The following is a 17433-nucleotide window of genomic DNA, read 5'->3' as shown; positions in this document are numbered from 1 at the left end:
TTGTACAGTAGGGAAACAGGCCTTTGGCCCAAGTCTTGTTTGCTGACCAAGGTGCTTTTCGGTACTAGTCTTGTTTGGTCTGTAACCCTCAAGAGCTTTACTGTCCACCAACCTGTCAAAAAATGTTTTTTAACCGTTGAAATTGTATCTGCCTCTACCACTTCTACTGGTAGCTCCTTCCAGTTCTACACTACCCCCGGGTGGAAAAACTAGCTCCTTGGGGCCCCTTTATATCTTTCACCTCACCTTTTGCCTGGGGAGAAACTGTGTTGCTGGTCATCCAACATGATTTGATAAACCTGAGGTCCCTCTCCATACCACCCCCCCCCCACCCCCCACCAGTTTCCTTCTGTCCAGGTAAATCAAAGCTTTTGTCAAGGGAACATTCTTGTGAATCTTTTCTGCTTCATCTTGAGCTTAATCGCATCTTCCCTAGGGGATGGCAGCAGGACTGTCACACTGTTCCTGGCGCAGTCTCTTGAGTACCCTGTTGAGCTGTAACATGATATCCCAGTTCTTGCGCATTGTGCCCTGTCTCAAAGACAATTGTATAATTCCCCTTTCGCACCTTGTTTTGCAACATTCCCCAGAGTCTGTCGTTTACTGAGTTTTACCTTCCCAAAATACATCACTGATCTTGTGCAAGTTGATCTTATTTGCCATTCCTTTTCCCACATTACCATTTGATCTAGATCCTATTGTAATCTCAGGCATCCACTTTCACTGAAAATCACATAGCCAATTTTGTTGTCATTGTTGTAACTGTGAATGAAGTCACCGCAGAGACATAGCAGGTACATGTAGAAGTCTTTATTTGGGACACACAGGAGCTGACAACCTTTGGAGTCATGAGAGAGAGAGAGAGAATCCCTGATCCAATATATGTTAAAAATCAAATGTAACAGGATAATTTTTATAGTTACAAAGCCTTCAATGCTTTTGAGTTGCACGTAGTTTTTAAATTCCTGGGTCTTCCCACCAACGTACCCAAAATGAGTGTTACTTACTGTGGTCTCAGAGTCATATTCATGCTATGGAGTGTTGATTCCATTCATGCCTAAGCAGACATCTCAGTCAGTTGGGCGTCTTCTAGTCTGCAATACAGGTTTCCCTCACTAGCCGAAGGCAGAGCGTTCCTATGAAATGGTTCATAAGCTGGACCGTCGTAAAGTGAATAAGCAATTACCATTTATTAATATGGGAAAAATTTCTTGAGCGTTCCCAGACCCAAAAAATAACCACAAAATCATGCCAAATAACACACAAAACCTAAAATAACAGTAACATATAGTAAAAGCAAGAATGATATGATAAATATACAGCCTATATAAAGTAGAAATACTTCTCTGCAATCACTGCAGCACTGTCTAGCGCAGTGTATAATCTCACTACATAGTGGAAGCAGTCTCTCCAGTAACCTTTAAGCTATGAAACCGCCAAATCATACCAAATAACACATAAAAATAAACAGCCTATATAACGTAGAAATATTGTATGTACAGTGTAGTTTCACTTACTGGAATCGAGAAGACAGCAAGCACACTGATGATGGTGTGTTGGGCTGAGTCGTCGGAGGTTCGGGTGCTCGGCAATTTTTTCCAATAAATTGCAGTTTCATCATAGTTAATCACTTGCTTATACAAATGACAACCTTTTGTAATTATTTTCTTTAGTTCTGCTGGGAACTTTTCGGCAGCTTCAGTATCAGCCAAAGCACTCTCTTCTGTAAACTTTAAGCTATGAACCTGCCCTCACCTCAGAAACCAATCAAAGCACCCATGATGATCTTTAAATTCCACTTTCATAACACTTTCACCACCATCGTCCAGTGCTTTCTGTTTCAGCTTATTAAAAAGACTGACTGATTTCTCCTTAAGTATAAGATAACAGAACACCACGCGTTGTACACCCATCAATCCACTCAAGCAATAGACTTTCCATTTTATCCATTATTGGATGCCATCTAAGAGAGACCACTTTGCTACTAGCAGAACCAACAGTAACATCGGCAGCTTTCAAAATTCTTTCTCTCTGTGTGTAAATAGTGCGAATAGTAGACGCAGGCAAGTTCCACGTGCGGACAATGTCCTTACTTTGTTCACCGCAATTGAAACGCTTAATTATGTCTAGTTTTACGTTAAGCATAACACCCTTACACGCTCTTTTAGGCTTTTCCGATACCATAGAACTCATCTTGCTAACGGATGTACAAAATAAATAGAGATAAAGCACAGTTGCTTACAGACACGTGTTTGAGCAACGGCGGCTAGAATGCAATTCCGGGGAGGAGCTTGGCTGCTCGGAGCGCGCGCTGCTTTTTTTTTGTAACAGTAAAAACACCTGTTAGCAAAAACAGATAAATAATGTAGGTCTTTTGTAACAGCAAGGTGTCGTAAAGCGAAAGTTTGAAAAACGGGGGCCACCTGTATGCTCTTCTGAGCTGCATTTTAAATTCAATCTACAATCCATATTCAGATCTGAAGGCTGATTGCTGTTGAAATTAATATTTGCAATGTTGCATCTCCAGAAGACGCCCTAACAGTCATAGGCAACTTTACTAATGATGCCATATATATATAAAACAACAGGAACCCACTCTCCACTGCCACCCTCTGACTCCTCCCACCCAATTACTGTAATTGGTTAGCTCGCCCTAATTCTTATGAAAGAATGGGTAACACCAATTTTGTTGAACTGGTCCTGCCCTGAGTACAGATGGCTGCTTGTGTCCAAAGGAAATGAGAAAAAATATAAAAACGAGAAATAACTAAGTAATTTCCTTATTTTGTTTAGCTAGATTAGCACATAAACAGGAACCAGTTTTTCAAAATAGGATTGGTAGGGCTCATCAGTAATGATGCCCTACAGAGACAGGATGAAAAACTAGAAGCCTGGTGCCAGGCAAGTAACCTCTTTCTCAATGTCAGCAAGACGAAGGAGATGGTGATCAACTTCAGGAGAACCCATACCACTCACACCCCCCTTTACATCAGCAGCACAGCAGTCTATGTATGTAAGCTATCTTGTGAATTTATTTACAATTATGTTTATTGTGTTCTTTATCTTTTGTGTTGTTTTAGTGCTGCATCAGATCTGGAGGAACAATTATTTCGTTCTTTACACTGATGTACGGGAAATGACATTAAGCAATCTTAAATCTTGAATTATTCAACTATACAGGCTTTAAGACTTGCTCAAAAATTGAGTTGTCTTCATTAGTAACAGCAAAAAAATCAGTTAAACATGTCATAAAAATTTGAAAGAAGTTGGTATTGGAATGATGCAGTAGAATGGTCTGTCATTAGTAGAAGTAATCTGTATTCCTGTTCCTTCCTTATTAGTAAGCGTCTAGCATGAGTGATGAGGGTAAAAATTGGTTATTCTAGTCTCATGTTAAAAAGTAACCTAAATTTCAATGATGAAAAGATGTGAATGTCCAGTGTCTATGGAAAGAAATAAGGAATTAAAGAGAAAAAGCAATGTTTATACCATGTATTTTTATTTCAGAGCAAAGTGTTTTTTGGTTCTAACTGTAACAATTAATTTTCTTTCAAAGCGGAACTGGGAGACTACAACAATTCCGAGCACTTGCCCGGTTACCTCGCTGATTATTCTTTTATTGCCAACCAGCCTCAAGACTTTGAAAAAGAGATTGCAAAATTACATCAGCAGCATAAGTGAGTTGGTCCAGTGTGCATTCTATGTTGGAATTTTTGTTGTGATTAAAATATTTCTGTGTTTTATTTCTCTGTATAAATTATTTTTTCCTTATAAACAGAGGACTGTCTCCAGCAGAATCTGAATTTAATTATTTAAACACAGCCCGTAGTTTAGAACTATATGGAGTTGAATTGCACTTTGCAAGGGTAAGTTTAAATCTTTCACTTCACATGTTGCTTCAGATGTCACTAGTTGAAGCTCTTCATTGTTTCTACAAAGTAGTGTTAATTGATCATTAAAATTATCTTCTGCATTGCTTCTAAACTTCACAAGCACAATAAAGGTGTATACTTAGTGAAATCATACATTTCTTTGAAGGATTTTTGTACTTCTAATTTCAGATCACAGAAAACTTGAGATTTGGGAAGGGGAGACATCACGATCACATTTGCTAATCACCTAGGCCTAGAGCAATTCATTTTCTTCTAGTATTGTATTTGCTCATTGCAGCCAGCAAATTCCCATGTAATTAATTTGTTGGTTCGGCCAATGTTAATCAAGTGCAAGTGTAGCCTGAGAAAATGTTGCATAATTCTGTTAGAAAATGTTTGCATACACTGTCCAATATTGAACATTGTATAATCCAACTTAATTCCAAGGAAGCAGAACATAAAGGCCTGAGAGGTGATCTTGAATTATGAATTTAAGGTTGTTGTTTCTGCACAGCTAGTGTATCTATAAAGGAGTCAGTTTCAAAATTGGGTGATGGTGATTCATAACCATGATGAGGGATCATGTCTCTTTGGAATGCACTGTCCAAGATGCCATTGAGTATATTCAAGGCAAAGCTTGCTTTTTTTTAATTTCAAGGGACGTAGGGATGGAGCAGGAAAGTGGCACTGAGGTACAAGATCAGCCAATATCTTAACTAACAGTGGGGCCAACATAAAGGATTGAAGTCCTGTTTTTTCCTTTGTTAATGCTCTCTGACAAAATCATGAAAGTTAACTGTGTGCTCACTGTGTGCTCTATGACTGTGCCTTGTGATGGTGCCCAACATTATATCTATTACACATCTTTTTACTGAATAAATCGGAAGTTGAATTAACTATTTTTACAGAACTGTCAGACTGCTTATTGCATTAGTGGTTCAATTTCAATGAGGAATGTATGAATGTGTAATGTGAAATCATATATGAACAAGATGGAGTGACAGACTGAATGAGATGTCTATTGCTATCAAGCACCTGACGTTTAATCCTGTTTTGTTTTTATCAGTCATTTGAAGCTATAAGCTTTATACTGTAATATGACTCTTCAGAGATGAATATGATCCAATGAATGAATCCCTGTTTCCATGCCTGATGTGAGTGACTGAGATTCCATCCTGATGGAACCCCATCTGGGGTTGCTCTCGTGATATTGGATCTCTTGTACTTGGGTTTATGTTACAAGAATCATGGTTGATGCCCTTGCTTCTGCAAGCGTAAATTAATAGGGGAAGGGTTTAGAGCAACAATTTTAGTCGTCAGATATGCGTATAGCGACGGACTAAATTTACTTAATTTTGATAGTCATAGCACTTTGCGTGCCACATTTTGGACCAAACAAATATAAAAATGGAAAATTTGATCCTCTGTGCAAGAGGATTATTTAGAGACATTGTAATCTCAAGCCTCAAAGGCTGCAAATTAGTCATTGGCAGACTTTCACTTTTTTATCAGCCCTGAATTCAGTGTTCCATACAGCTGGGTTCCCCAAAATGCTGTCTAACGCTTCTTTTACATTATTAATCTAATCCTTAAGGAAATAGTTGGAAGTTCAGACGGCTGCAGTGTTCTAATAAGCAATTTAATATTTGGCTCATTATTCGAAAGTTGCATTTCAAATTTTGATTTGGATTTTAGTATGTTTTGATAATTTCATGACTTTTCTAAATCTGGGAATTGAGAATATTTCACATAGAGGTAAAGTCCTGGAAGACTGGGTCTGTAGATTTATGTCTTCTGCCTTAGACGCCAATTGGAGACCTAAAGTTTGATATGAAATTATCTCCTTTTTAGGATCAAAGTAACAATGAAATTATGATTGGTGTTCTGTCAAGTGGAATTGTTATTTACAGGAGCAGGGTACGAATTAACTACTTTCCGTGGTAAGTACAGTCTCTGCCTACTCTTTTAGAATTAATTAAAACAGCCTTTTGACCAAATTTTTAAATCTTTCCTCTTTGGGCTGACTCCTTTTTCACTGTCTGAAGCACCTTATGGTATTATTGCTGCTTTAAAGGAGTTGTATATTAAAGTTAATTTCTGTTTTTGAAATGTCGATTTTCCTTATAAACTTGTGAAAATTTTGCAAAGATTCCAAAATGAATTGGTCCAAAATTTGATAGTTGTCATTTATCACAAAAAATATTTTTAAGTATTTGAAACATTTGTGAGTGAGTCCTAAGATGTAATAAATATAATCATAGCAAGATATACGTTGGCTTTGTGCCAGCATAATATTTTGGATGAGAGTAGTGTCTTCTCTATTGTACATTTTATACTTGCATAGCTTTTGTTTCTCATATCTGTATGTCATTCTACATATTGATAGCTCTGTAGGAAGAATATCATAAATAATGCAAGGGTGAGGAGTAGTGAATCATAGACCTTCAAACTTGGCAAGAAATAATGATTCACAAACATGAGAAAATCTGTAGATGCTCGAAATCCAAAGCAATATACACAGGAACTCAGCAGGCCAGGCAGCATCTATGGAAAAGAGCAAACAGTTGACGTTTTGGGCTGAGACCCTTTATCAGGACTGGAAAGGAAAGGAAGAAGTTAGAGTAAGGAGGTGGGGGGAGGGGATGAAGAAGTACAAGGTGCCAGGTGATAGGTGAAACTGGGAGAAGGGGAGTGGGTGAAGCAAAGAGTTGGGAAGTTGATTGGTGACAGATAAAGGGCTGGAGGAGGGTGAATCTGATAGAGATTAGAGACCATGGAAGAAAGGGAAGGGGAAGAGCATCTGAGGGAGGGTAAAAGGAATGAGGAATGGTGGCAGTGAGAGGGGAGGGGCAGTTACCGGAAGTTCAAGAAATCGATGTTCATGCCATCAGGTTGGAGGCTACCTAGACAGAATATAAGGTGTTGCACCCCCAACCTGAATGTGGCCTCATGGCAGTAGAGGAGGCCATGGACTGAAATGTTGGAATGGGAATGGGAAGTGGAATTGAAACCGGTGGCTACCAGGAGATCCTGCTTTTTGTGGCGGACGGAGTGGTCCCCTAACCTAGATCAAATCTCACAGGAGGCCACACCAGGAGCATCAGATCAGTAAATGACCCCAACAGACTCACAGGTGAAGTGTCACCTCATCTGGAAGGATTGCTTGAGGCCCTGAATGAGAGAGGAGGTGTAGCGGCGAGTGTGACATTTGTTCATTTTCCTCCTTATTCCCTACACCTCAGTGTTCTGAAACTAATCTGCCTAGGCTACCTTGTCTTAGGAGAAATGAGAAAATTAGTCCTCATTCCAATCTCATTAGGTTGCTCTTTATCCTAATATAATGTCCTCACATCCAGGACTCCTCCAGAGGAAAGATCTGAACATCAACTCTGTCAAGTCACCTCAGAGTTGTATATTTCATTCAGATCAGTATTTATTCTAAACTGCGAGGTGTACAAGTCCAGTCTTAAATATTCTTGGTAAATTCATTTCATTATGGCAAGCCTTAATTTTGTGAACTAACTTCGTTTTTCTTCCAACACAAATAGAACCTTATCGAAGGAGGGTGCAACTCTATGCAATACTCTGGCTCTGTCTCAAAGTCCTTCCAGGAATAGCAAATCTTTTCTATATCTGTATTACACTCTCTTGCAGTAATGGCCAGTATTCAGTTTACTTGCTGTGCTTGAATACTAATTTTGTTTATTGCCCAGTACTAAGAAAATCAGTCTTAAATTTCTGCCTTAAATGGAAGAAAAAATAAAAACTCAACAGGATAAAACTATCTTAATTTAAGAAACTGTTTGTTTATATCAAGGGTTCCCAACCCAAGATCCATGGATCACTTGATCGATGGTATTGTTCCATGGATTAAAAAGGGTTGGGAACCCCTGGTTTATGTATGTATAATAGCTGTTTGTCTTTGCATGGTAAGTTATTCATTTAAGATGTGAAGTTAAATTCGTCCTGTAGGCTACAGAGCACTGTTCAGTCTGCACTTTGTGTAGTGTGTAGTTCTGGTTGCCACATTATTAGAGAGACGTGATTGTGTGAGATAGAAGTATGTAAAGTATGGATTGGTAGGTAGTCAATTTTTTTTCACATGTTAGGGGTATCAAATACAAGAGCACAGGTTAAAGATGAGAGGTCAGTATCTGTATTGTTCAAAGATTCGAAGGCAGATGGAGGAATTGAATATAGTCACTGTTTAAGGAGCCTTTTGCCACTTAAGAACACCAGGTGTATATGATCTTGGTGTGTGCGGATGAGGTTAATGTAGATGAGCAAAAATGTTGGGATTGGATGTGATAGGCGGAAGGACCCACTTCCAGGCAAGACCAACTTCTGACATTAAAATTTCTATCTGAAGAACCTTGAGTGTTGGTAGTAGTCATAATTCTGTAAAATGTTTTGCTGGAAGTAGTTTGGGTTCATGGTCGTAGAGATGGAAAGGAGAACAAACCATCCCTGGATAGTGAATGGCTCAGCTTTTATAGGCGTTTCTAAGTTGATTTTGTCCGTAAGACAGGAAATAAATAAAATCATGAAAGCAGAATTTGATCATTTGGCCCATTAAGCCCACTCTGGCATTCCATCATGGCTGACTTAATATCTCTCTCTAAACCCCCATTCTGCCTTAGATGCCCTTACTAATCAAGAACCTGTCAGCCTCTGCTTTAATTATACTCAATGACCTGACCTCAACAGCTCCTTGTGGCAGTGAGTTCCACAGATTCATCAACCTTTGACTAAAGAAATTCCTCCTCATCTCTGTTCTAATGGGATGTCCCTCTATTCTGAGGCTGTGCCCTCTGGTCCTGGACTCCACCGCTATAGGAAAATCCTCTCTATGCTGGAGATACATAACCATATCTCCATCTTATTGTAATGAATAGCATCAAAAACATAACTGATAAGAAAGGATAATTACTTAAAGTAGAGAGAGAAAACTAGTAAGAATGAACATGTGTATGTCAACCTTAAATTTAATAATATGGGAGCTCATTCGTATGTGGACACGTCCATGAGCTGGACATTCATTACCTTGGGTTGCCCTGTATCTTAGCATGTTTAAGTTTTGTTATGAATGTATTTATCCATTCCTGAAACCAGTTTCTTGTACCTTTTGTAAGATTCCAGCATTGATTAGAATTCAGCATTGTCTGCTTACAGCTAAGGATGTTTATATTGATTGATAAAGACTAAATTTTTAAAGCAATAATTAAGTTTTAAATGAGGGCTATTCAATGGATCAAGATATGGATTTTTCTCAAGTTAATGAGAATTCCAACAGAAGGTTCAGAAACAAAATAAATAGCTGGCTTTGGCAATGAACTGTGATTGAAAATAGCTTTGGCACTGAAGAATAAAAACTGGAAGTAGGCTGAGAAGAGGTGAAGAGAAAAAAAGTTGAAAATAAGCTTCTATTAGTCACTTGCTAATTTTAAAATTCCAACAGTATTTATAAAATAAAGTTACATATACAGAAAGATCGATGCATAAATTAAGCAAAAGTATTTGAGCAGAATATACGACTGTGCAAAGCACGGGCCTGTTCAAAGAAGTATAAAATGTGTGCTGTGGATAAGCACTAAGAGCTGTACGGAGGCTTTTGCTAAACAGTGGCTAAGTGGATTGACTGATCTCAAAATATTCAATAGATATTAGCTCAACCAGTTAGATACCAAAACATAGTTGTTTTTTTTAAACTTTAGGAAAATAGAAATTGGCAATTCACAGCATTAAGGCTGTGGCATAACAGATCTCTGCCTGTGCCACCACCTATACTCTTCTATGTTCTATGGAAGTATTTGTAATTCATTATTTTATTGTCTTAACAGGCACTGTTCAGTCTATGTTCACAGATCATTGAAAGTGAGACAGGTTGACAGGATGGTTAAAAAGGCTTATGGGGTACTTTTCATCATTAGATCAGGCATAGAGTTAAAAGGGTAGAAAAGTTATCCTAGAACTCTACAACACTGGTCAGATTACAACTCAATTCTTGTATACAGATCTGGTCCCTACATTACAGGACAACGTGATTGCACTGGAGCAGATGCAGAGGAGTTTTTTGAGTTTGTTACCAAGACCCAAAATATTTTGATAACAGGTGAAAGATTGGGACTATTTGATTTGGAACTGAGGGCAAGTAAATAGGAAGGTTCTACTGATGTTATCACAGGGTTTTAAAATCCAGGAGGCATAAATATAAACTAATTGATTGAAATGCCTGTAGGCGGTGCGGTACACGGCAGCAACAGCCTTTCGGATCTGGTGCTACTTTAGTTTTTTAATTTAATTTTAAGGCACAATTAGGGTTTAGGGCAATGGATAACAGAGCGACTATCTACTATCGCCAAATTCTGCTACAATACAGAGATTGCCCAAAAACAATCCTTCATGAAAATCTGATGGTTAGATTGTGCGACCTCGGCTTTCTGAGGGAATCGGGCCTGCAGTCCTCAGAGTTGCCTGATGCCGGTGGCCAGAGTTGGGGATGTCGTAAGCGGTAAGTGAGGAAGCGGAAGCGAGGCGAGTGGGCAGGAGTCCGTGCCAGGAAAAAAGCAAGCCCTAGCCGGCTGGCTCTCCCGTCCGTTCTGCTCTCCAATGGACATTAAATGGAACTACATCTGTGGCAACGAAATTCTCGGCGGGAGTACAGAAACGGACAGAATCCCGGACACCGCCATTCAGCTGATTATTTATGTAACAGATTTTCCCCCAAGCCATCGAACTACCAACCTACTGACCTCTGCTGTGCCTGTTGCCTTGTTTATTATTGTAATGCTTGCACTGTTCTGTGTACTTTATGCAGTCCTGGGTAGGTCTGTAGTCTAGTGTAGTTTTTGTGTTGGTTTACATCGTTCAGTGTAGTTTTTGTATTGTTCATGTGGCACCATGGTCCTGAAAAACATTGTCCAGTTTTTACTATGCACTGTACCAGCAGTTATGGTCGAAATGACAATAAAAAGCGACTTGACTTCAGAGTGGAAATGAGTAAATTCTCAGACTGAACTAGTGACGGAGGCATCATCACATTTAAAAAATATATATAAAATGCAGCTTTATAAAACTCTAGCTAGGCTTCATCTGGAGAATTGCATATAGTTCTGGATGCCCATTGTAGGAAGGATGTTGAGGCCTTGGAGAGGGTGCAAAAGAAGTTCATCAAGATGCTGCCTGGATTAGAAAGCATGTGATATCATTAGAGGCTGGATAAGCTATTAGATAGATAGATAGATACTTTATTCATCCCCATGGGGAAATTCAACTTTTTTTTCCAATGTCCCATACACTTGTTGTAGCAAAACTAATTACATACAATACTTAACTCAGTAAAAAATATGATATGCATCTAAATCACTATCTCAAAAAGCATTAATAATAGCTTTTAAAAAGTTCTTAAGTCCTGGCGGTTGAATTGTAAAGCCTAATGGCATTGGGGAGTATTGACCTCTTCATCCTGTCTGAGGAGCATTGCATCGATAGTAACCTGTCGCTGAAACTGCTTCTCTGTCTCTGGATGGTGCTATGTAGAGGATGTTCAGAGTTTTCCATAATTGACCGTAGCCTACTCAGCGCCCTTCGCTCAGCTACCGATGTTAAACTCTCCAGCACTTTGCCCACGACAGAGCCCGCCTTCCTTACCAGCTTATTAAGACGTGAGGCGTCCCTCTTCTTAATGCTTCCTCCCCAACACGCCACCACAAAGAAGAGGGCGCTCTCCACAACTGACCTATAGAACATCTTCAGCATCTCACTACAGACATTGAATGATGCCAACCTTCTAAGGAAGTACAGTCGACTCTGTGCCTTCCTGCACAAGGCATCTGTGTTGGCAGTCCAGTCTAGCTTCTCGTCTAACTGTACTCCCAGATACTTGTAGGTCTTAACCTGCTCCACACATTCTCCATTAATGATCACTGGCTCCATATGAGGCCTAGATCTCCTAAAGTCCACCACCATCTCCTTGGTCTTGGTGATATTGAGACGCAGGTAGTTTGAGTTGCACCATATCACAAAGTCCTGTATCAGTTTCCTATACTCCTCCTCCTGTCCATTCCTGACACACCCCACTATGGCCGTGTCATCAGCGAACTTCTGCACATGGCAGGACTCCGAGTTATATTGGAAGTCTGATGTGTACAGGGTGAACAGGACTGGAGAGAGTACGGTTCCCTGCGGCGCTCCTGTGCTGCTGACCACCGTGTCAGACCTACAGTCTCCCAACCGCATATACTGAGGTCTATCTGTCAAGTAGTCCACTATTCAATCCACCATGTGAGAGTCTACTCCCATCTCCGTTAGTTTGTGCCTTAAGATCTTGGGCTGGATGGTGTTAAAGGCACTAGAGAAGTCAAGGAATGTAATCCTCACAGCACAACTGACCCCATCTAGGTGAGAGAGTGATTTGTGCAGCAAATACGTGATAGCATCCTCCACTCCCACCTTCTCCTTATACGCAAACTGAAGAGGATCCTGGGCGTGCCTGGTTTGTGGCCTCAGATTCTGTATTATCAGCCGCTCCATGGTCTTCATCACGTGCGACGTCAAGGCAACAGGTCTGAAGTCATTCAACTCCTTTGGTTGTGGTTTCTTCGGTACCGGGACAATACAGGATGTTTTCCACTGTCTGGGTACTCTTTTCTGCTCCAGGCTCATGTTGAAGATGCGCTGTAGTGGTTCTCCCAGCTCAGTCGCACAGGCCCTCAGTAATCGTGGGAAAACTCCATCCGGTCCAGCCGCCTTGCTGGTACAGATCTTCCTCAGTTGACCTGTGCAGCCGTAATCCTGGGCGTGGGCAAGGTCTCCTGTGAGTGGCTATTTTCCTGTGAGGGAAGTAAGCCTGGTGTGGATTTCTGCGGTGAGGATGAGATTGAGCTGTCGAACCTGTTGAAGAAGTTGTTCAGCTGGTTCGCTTTCTCCACATCTCCACTTATGTTCGCCCCCCGCTTTGCACCGCATCCGGTGAAGATCTTCATCCCATCCCACACCTCCTTCATGCTTTTTTTCCGCAGCTTTTGTTCTAGCTTTCTCCTATACTGCTCCTTTGCCCCCCTTATCTGTACTCTGAGTTCCTTCTGAACTCTTTTAAGCTCCAACCGATCACCATCTTTAAAGGCCCTCTTCTTCTGGTTTAGGAGGCCTTTGATGTTACTAGTGATCCAGGGCTTATTATTGGGATAGCAGCGAACAGTTCTAACAGGGACAACGGCATCCACACAAAAGTTAATATAGTCTGTTGTGCATTCAGTGACCTCCTCAACGCCCCCACAGAGCCCCCCTTGCAGTACATCCCAGTTAGTAGTACCGAAGCAGTCTCTCAGGGCCTGTTCAGCTTCAGGAGTCCACTTCCTAAAAGAGCGTGTGGTATTGTTGGTGTGGTGTGTTGGAGCATTGGATGTTGAAGGGAGATCTGATAGAGGTTTATAAGATTATGAGAGGCTAGATAGAGTAGACGGAAAGTATCTTTTTCCCAGGATTGTAATGTCGAATGCCAGAGGGCATACATCTAAAATGAGAGGGGGTAATTTCAAAGGAGATGTGAAGGGCATGTTTTTTGCACAGAGTTGTGAGTGCCTGGAATGTGCTGCCTGATAGTGGTAGAGGCAGATATATTAGAGCTGTTTAGATTCACATGAATGTGAGGAAAATGGAAGAAGATGGACATTATATAGGCAGGAGAGATTAGTTAGCCATTTGATTACTAATTTAATTGGTTCAGCACAACATTGTGGACCAAAGGGCCTGTTCTTGTGCTGTGCTGTTCTATATTCAGTGTAATTGGATATGTAAATGAAAAATCAGTACAGGACAGGGTCAGGTGCCAGAATGGGGTATTGGGTTTGTTAACAGCTACAGAAATAATAGGCCTAAGGGTTGTTTTGTATTACAAATGTTCTGATATAAAAATGTTTGTAGTTGTTCTTCAGTCTTTGCACCAACTTGCATTTATTTACCCAGACAGCAAGTTTAAGCTCTTCATTATTGAAGTATTACTTTGAATTGCGAATGTCAGGCTTTGGTTTCAAACCAGTAAATGCAAATAAAGATGAGTTTAAATTGCAATTTTCATTCCATCCAAACCATTTCGAGCCAGACACTTTGTTGATTTTTTTAAAATATTTTTGACTGTGTTGGTGTGCTGAAGTGCAACATTTAATCAAGTTTTCATTCTGGGATCTTCATACACAGACTCTAATTCATATATATTTACCCATTACATGTTGCTGCTCGTCTTCTCTAAAATTTAAATTGTTACAACAGACCTTGAGGCTTGTCAGCTTCTTAGCAGATAGTTGTGCTGTGTGAAACTTACCTCTAAATCCAAGTGATAGAATGGGAAGAATTCAGATCTGTCCCTTATCTGAGGTAGAGCTACTTTTTTTAAACAAAAATAGAAATTTTAGTTTCTTTCTTTTGGATTTTTATCCTATTTTACTATTTTAAAGATGAAAAAAATAGTAGACATCATCACATGTAATTGAGCTGAGTTACATGTGTACTTTTACTTAGATATTCATCCAGACCGTTTTGATGATTGTAATGCCGCAGGATCTGCATCAAATGGGAAAAATGAACTGAAAACTGTCCCTTGGAATTTAATGCAGTCTTGCACTCTGGGGGAAAAAACTCGAATAGGTTTTAACAGAATAGTGAATGGTAGAGCACTGAGGAGTGCAGTAGAACAGAGGAGTCTGGGAATACAGAACCATAGTTCCTTGAAAGTTGCATCATAGGTAGGTAGAGTCGTTAGCACATTGGTCTTACTATATTTAAGTACTGAGTACACAAATTGGGATGTTATGTTGAAGTTGTATAAGATGTTGGTAAGGCCAAATTTGGAGTATTGTATGCAGTGCTAGTCACCTACCTACAGGAAAGCTATCAGTAAGATTGAAAGAGTACAGAGAAAATTTACAAGGATGCTGCCAGGACTTGAGGGTCTGGGTTACAGGGAGAGGTTTAATAGGTTAGGACTTTATTCTCTGGAGCGTAGGAGAGTGAGGGGAAATTTGATAGAGGTATACAAAATTATGACGAGTATAGAAAGGGTTGATGCAAGTAGGCGTTTTCCTCCAGGGTTGGGTGAGACTTCAACTAGAGGTTCTGGGTATAAGGGGATCCTTCACGCAGAGGGCAGTGAGAGTGGGGAATGAACTGCCCGCAGAAGTGACAGGTGCTAGATTGATTTCAATATTTAAAGGAAGTTTGCATAAGTATATGGATGGTAGGGGTATGGAGGGCTATGCAGCAGGTGCGAGTTGATGGGACTAGGCATTATAGTTTGGCACAGACTTGATGGACCAAAGGGCCTGTTTCTGTGCTGTAGTGGGCTATGACTCTATGACCCAAGTTTTCAGCTCCATTGATTTTCCCCTTTAGTTATTTGAACACGAATTACTATGCAGGATTGATTCAAAAACCTTTCCAAAACAAAGTTATTCCAACAGGTTAACAAATTTGCTAACATTCTCACCTCTTAAGCCAGGAAGTGATGAACTCCAACGTGTAACTGAGCTTATACTATATGCAATACTAGGATGCTGAAATGGTAAAAATGTCATTGGTCAGATGATATCCTGTGCAGTGTTCAAAGAACAGCAGTGCTTCCCTGTGGTATATTTGAAAATGAAAGTGAGCTAGCTGAAGGTCAATACGAGCTGTTTGCTGTATTTCCTATACTGGAATGAGTGGCCACACTTCTAAAGTTACCTGGCTGAAAAAATAATTTTGAGTATCATGAGGAAGCTGTTTGAAACGTGCTGTGAATGAGATTTTCTTTTTAACTTTTTAATTGCTGATACTCCAGTAATATATTTGAAATTGCTGCTACTAACAGTTTTCTTCTACACAGGTTGAAGATTGTAAAAATATCGTTCAAATGCAAACAGTTTTTCATTCAACTTAGAAGAGAATTGGTAAGAGACCTTTTTTTTACTTTGAACCTTGAACCTTATACTTGGTTTTAATTTGAAATCATGTTGAGCTAGAATTCTAGAAGTAGATTTCAATATCAGATGTGTTATGCCCCATTAAATATGAAATTATTTTGTTTCCACTTGTTATGTTCCTTTACATTTCACACTGGTTTAGAACAACTTTTGATGAATCACAATGCATATTGGACATCCATTACCTATGTGAACATTGGGGAAAACTACACACTGTCATAAGTACATGCACCAAACAGTAGGCAAGGAATAACCAGCTGATCTATGTACTGAACAGCTATAATGCCTTGTGTGTTATGTACCATGTAGTGTAACAGCAGAAGTGAGAAACACTCAATGGAGAGAGAAGACAATCTGGAAAACTCCATTCTTTTCTTTTCAGATGAACCAAACTAGTTTAGTATATCATTTTGGTTATGACATTTGATTTCTGTATCTCTTCTGTGATGGGAACTGCATCCTAGTCAGGAACTGGTGCATCTCATATTTGAGAATATGCAGGGTAAGTGTACATTACAGTGGATGATTTTTATTTCCTCTCTGAAAAGAACTAGCTAACATTGAACTTTATTTCTCCTGCATTATTGATATGCGTGATATTTGGCCCCACTCAATCTGTCATCTTCCCCTTTTGCTAACCAGCACCACCTCCTGCCCACCAGGTATCCACACACTTCCCAAACATCATAACCAATCTGACCTGTCTAATTAACGTCTTTAAGTTTGTACTCGTATTAGCCCTTGATTTTTTTTTTGTAAGACTAGAATCAACTCTTAGTTTGCTAAGCTAGCATATACAAACCCAGTGTATTAAAGCTGTTTGAGTAGTAAAAATCTTTCCACATGGGATCATTCTCATGGCATTGTTCTACAATCTACTAGAGACAGTCTTCTAAATGCGTGCAGCCTGGGCTGAATGTTCACTGACTTGTAATATTCATTCACTTGTGTGTGCAGAGAATCTCAGGTTGGTGCATATAGAAATAGAAAAAACAGTTATCTGATCACAAATTAGGTGCACTACTTGCATATTTTGATCAGATTATACAAGTAGAGCACCTAGTTTGTGATCATATAATTTTATATACGTTGAAAATCAAGCATTGACTTGTATGCTGTCTCAGTGGATAACTGATCTTTAATCATTCAATTATTTACACTGCTGCAGTGCAAATAACTACACCAGCCAAAATTGGAATTGGTCGAGGTGATTGAGGAAGTGTTCATGAAATTGCCAACAAAAAGTACACAATACTTCATGCAGCTTTGTATAATAGAATATTTAATTGTTGGATCATTCTTTTTGCCACACGCTAATGGTATTCTTTCACTCAAGGAGTTTTGACAATCTGACCAGGATTGTTAGACTAAAATATATACTTGTTTAAACCTGACAAACCTACCTTGACAATAGCTTTAGAATCTACACTTTGTGGCCATTTTATTAGGTACACCTGTACACCTGATCGTTAATGCAAATATCTAATCAACCTATTATGTGGCAACAACTCAATGCAAAAAATCATGCATACTTGGGCAAGAGGTTCAGTTGTTCAGACCAAATATCAGAATGGGGGCGGGGGGGGGAAGTGATTTGATCGTGG

At 39.6% G+C, this 17433-nt stretch overlaps 1 protein-coding gene across 3 annotated transcripts in view; it reads left to right on the top strand.

The window, feature by feature from the left end:
• Positions 1-17433, top strand: part of ptpn4a (protein tyrosine phosphatase non-receptor type 4a) — a 227768-nt gene that overhangs the window by 128493 nt on the left and 81842 nt on the right. For all 3 annotated transcript variants that reach the window (XM_073027041.1, XM_073027032.1, XM_073027025.1), the window contains 4 exons: positions 3557-3677; positions 3779-3866; positions 5724-5812; positions 15733-15796. In XM_073027041.1, coding sequence (XP_072883142.1) covers positions 3557-3677; positions 3779-3866; positions 5724-5812; positions 15733-15796 — 362 coding nt within the window. The remainder of the gene's footprint in view (positions 1-3556; positions 3678-3778; positions 3867-5723; positions 5813-15732; positions 15797-17433) is intronic.

The sequence above is a fragment of the Hemitrygon akajei genome, chromosome 2, assembly GCF_048418815.1.
Source record: "Hemitrygon akajei chromosome 2, sHemAka1.3, whole genome shotgun sequence".
Taxonomy (NCBI): Eukaryota; Metazoa; Chordata; class Chondrichthyes; order Myliobatiformes; family Dasyatidae; genus Hemitrygon; species Hemitrygon akajei.
The sequence above is the reverse complement of the archived record's forward strand: the minus strand, read 5'-3'. Positions and strand labels throughout refer to the sequence as shown.